A 3691-nucleotide genomic window follows, 5' to 3' on the forward strand; every position below is an offset into this window, starting at 1 on the left:
ATAAAGTCAGAATTATGAGATAAAGTCAGAATTATGAGATAAAGTCAGAATTGTGAGTTATAAAGTCAGAATTGAGATATAAAGTCTGAATTATGAGATAAAATCAGAAATATGAGATATAAACTCAGAATTATGAGATATAAAGTCAGAATTGTGAGATATAAAGTCAGAATTGAGATATAAGGTCAGAATTATGAGATATAAAGTCAGAATTGTGGGTTATAAAGTCAGAATTGAGATATAAGGTCAGAATTATGAGATATAAAGTCAGAATTGTGAGATATAAAGTCAGAATTATGAGATATAAAGTCAGAATTGTGGGTTATAAAGTCAGAATTGAGATATAAGGTCAGAATTATGAGATATAAAGTCAGAATTGTGAGATATAAAGTCAGAATTATGAGATAAAGTCAGAATTATGAGATAAAGTCAGAATTGTGAGTTATATAGTCAGAATTATGAGATATAAAGTCAGAATTGTGAGATATAAAGTCAGAATTATGAGAAATAAATGGTTTTTCCATTGTTTTAATTTTAGTTTTTGTCTAACATTATAATACTATGCATATTTTACTTTTTTTTATTTAAAGAAGAAACCAATCCAATGTATAGACAGTTGACATTTGAGGCTTAATACTATAGAAAAGCAATAAAAGTTTTCAGTTAGAGTGTTTTCAGCTTGTTTATTTTCATCTAAAAACATGGCTTGCGGTTGCTTAAAACAATGGTAAACATCAATGTAAATTGTGATAATCGTAATTAATAATCACAATTACAATTTCAAGGGAATAATCGACAATTATGATTTTTGTCATAATCGTGCAGTCCTAAAATAAAGTCAGAAATGCGAGATATAAAGTCAGAATTGTAAGATAAAAAGTCGCAATAACCTTTTACATTTTTTTTTATTCCGTTGATAAAAACAAGCTTCCATAGAACTAAGATCCACACTTGTCTCAAAACAGATTGAACTGTCCATTTAGACTGCATGCGTTTGGGCATTTAAATGGGTTTAAATGTGAATGTGCCTGTTTATTCATTGTTCAATCATCCTGTGATGCACAAAAATGCTTTCATTGTATGCAACACAGAGATTTGAGACACGGCCAGCATTTGCCAGATACATCTGATACTGCCGTAGATCACGTAACCAACTGGGTTACACAAATGACACCAGCGTAAAGGTTTCTCGATTCTGGCACCGCTCATCACGCCTGCTACTCCGAAATGTTGAGGCTCACACAAACATCTTAAGCAAGACTAAATTCCCTAAGCATCTGAATCATCTCAGTCCTACAGAGAATACTTCACTTTACCTGCCATATGGTGCATCTGTAACTCGAAACAGGTGTTCATGCATGTTAGATGTGCATGAAAGTCACTGAAACTGGTTTTGAGAGTTTATTTCTTTTAGTTAAGGTGTGGTTTACAATTGGCATTAAAAGCACCCTTTCCTAATTTGACAAGTAAACAGCGATTCATTACATATAATTTGCATGTTCTCTGTCATGTTATACTGCATTTGTCAGAACAGCTCACATTATTTGCTTCTCTTATGATTAAAGTCTGGCAAAACGGCTAATATAAGATGCTTACAGCATCTGCGTCACCCAAAAATTAAAATCTGCTGAAAATGTGCTCACCCTCAGGCCATCCAAGATTAGGATGAGTTTGTTTCTTCATCAGGTGAGTGAACTTTGTGTTCTGACTGAAATTAAATCATGGTGCATTACATGAAGATCAAACGTGCGCTTGCTTTTGTTTAAAACGAGAGCGGCGAGCATGTTTCGAGTTTGCGGTTGAGCAGATGTATTTCTGCTGTACCTCAATGTCATGATCTATAAGATGTTCCATCGCATTTCTGACTTGAGAACAGTCTGTCCAGTGATGGGTGAGATCCCGTGAGTCATGGGCCGTTATTTGGGATGGTCGATAGTGACAAATAAACAATGTCGTATATACAGTGAAGTCCAAACGTCTGAGAGCACGCTGAGGATCTGCAGAACAGAGTCTCATTTCAACCTGGAAACCGAAAATACTTCAAACAGAAATATTTCACATTCTAGGTTACTACTCAAATGAGCAAAATTCATATCAGTATTTTGTTTTATCATTAATATAGTATTATACTATTTATTAATATTTTGAATTAGTTTTTATTTTGATATTTTCCATTTTCCTTTTAAAGTTTGTAATTTTTGTCTTTCTTTTTGTTGGTTTATTTGTTTTTTTTATTTTTTATTATTTTTGTTTTAATTTTAGTAATTTTGTTGTTTTTATCATTTGTACTAGTTTTTTAATGTACATTTATTTTAGTAATCAATTTTATTTTATTTTTTAGTAATTTTGTTGTTTTTGTTGGTTTTATTATTTTTAGTTTTATTTAGTTATTTTTTATTTCAGTTTTAGGTTTAGTAATTTTGTGTTTTGTAATTTTATTAGTTTTTTATGTCTGTTTGGTTTTTATTATTTTTCATTTTAGTTTTGTAATTTTGTTGTGCTTTTGTTGGTTTTATAATATGTATATTTAGCTTTTATTAATTTATTTCAGTTTTAGTAATTTTGTTGTATTTTTGCCATTTTTATTAGTTTTTTTTAATTGTCTATTTAGTTGTTTTTGATTTTATATTTCAGTTTTAGAATAAAAATTCTAAAGGTTGCCTTGGCAACTAACTGAAATATTTATTTAGGTTTATTTGATCTTTTATTTGATTATTTCAGTTAACATTTATTTTAATGAATGTACATTTTTTGAATAGTTGACGGTAACACCTGATTCATATTTTGTTATTTGAAAATTTAATACCATCTTAAATTGTTATGCTTACATCATCTGCAATGTAAAAAAATGTTTTTGAATTATTAAAAATAAAATGACATTTAGTCATTTAGCAGATGCTTTTATCCAAAAACACAAAAAGAACGTCATAAATGCACATATTGCAAATGTAAAATAGATAAACCGTCACATTACTGAGGTGTTTTGTTCTGTCTCTTGAAGATGACGTGAACAGTCTTTACCCGGAGCAGTTCGAGAGTGTGATGGACTTCATCGAAGCCACTATCGGCCGACTGCGCAGATCCTCCGACATCGACTCGCGAACCAAGCGGGACAGGGGCCGCCAGAGAGGAGCAACAAACACCGAGAGGAGCAGCCGGGGGCGAGGAGACCGGAAGAGGGGTCGCGGACGAGGCAGCGGAGGCCGAGACGACAGGGTCAAAGGTCAAGGGCGTGGGTGCCTGCTTAAAGAGATCCACCTCAACGTCACTGACCTGGGCTTGGGTTACAGGACCAAAGAGGAGCTGATCTTCCGCTACTGCAGCGGCCCGTGTTTCGACGCCGAGACCAACTACGACAAGATCCTCAACAACCTCACCCACAACAAGAAGCTGGACAAGGAAACGCCGTCTCGGACTTGCTGTCGGCCCGTCGCGTTCGACGACGACGTCTCGTTTTTGGACGACAGCTTGGAATACCATACTCTGAAGAAGCATTCGGCTAAAAAGTGCGCTTGCGTTTGACGGACGAAACCAGAGCGAAACGCTTCAGACTGGGCCGCAGGACTCTCGGAAAGAGATACATTCAGTATTCACTTTGTTACCAAACCACATAACAGACAGCGTTTATCCAGAAACAAACATAGTGGAATAAGGAGTGGATTATCACGTTTACACAGAGAGAGCCACAGCG

The 3691-nt window shown here is 34.5% G+C and overlaps 1 protein-coding gene across 1 annotated transcript in view; it reads left to right on the forward strand.

Annotated features, from left to right (window-relative positions):
• gdnfa (glial cell derived neurotrophic factor a) overlaps positions 1-3691 on the forward strand; it is an 8795-nt gene extending 5104 nt beyond the window's left edge. The window contains exon 3 of the mRNA XM_016440593.1: positions 3002-3691. Within this exon, the coding sequence (XP_016296079.1) occupies positions 3002-3522 (521 nt within the window). The 3' untranslated portion in view covers positions 3523-3691. The remainder of the gene's footprint in view (positions 1-3001) is intronic.

Source organism: Sinocyclocheilus anshuiensis, unplaced genomic scaffold (genome assembly GCF_001515605.1).
Source record: "Sinocyclocheilus anshuiensis isolate Anshui unplaced genomic scaffold, SAMN03320099.WGS_v1.1 scaffold443, whole genome shotgun sequence".
Taxonomy (NCBI): domain Eukaryota; kingdom Metazoa; phylum Chordata; class Actinopteri; order Cypriniformes; family Cyprinidae; genus Sinocyclocheilus; species Sinocyclocheilus anshuiensis.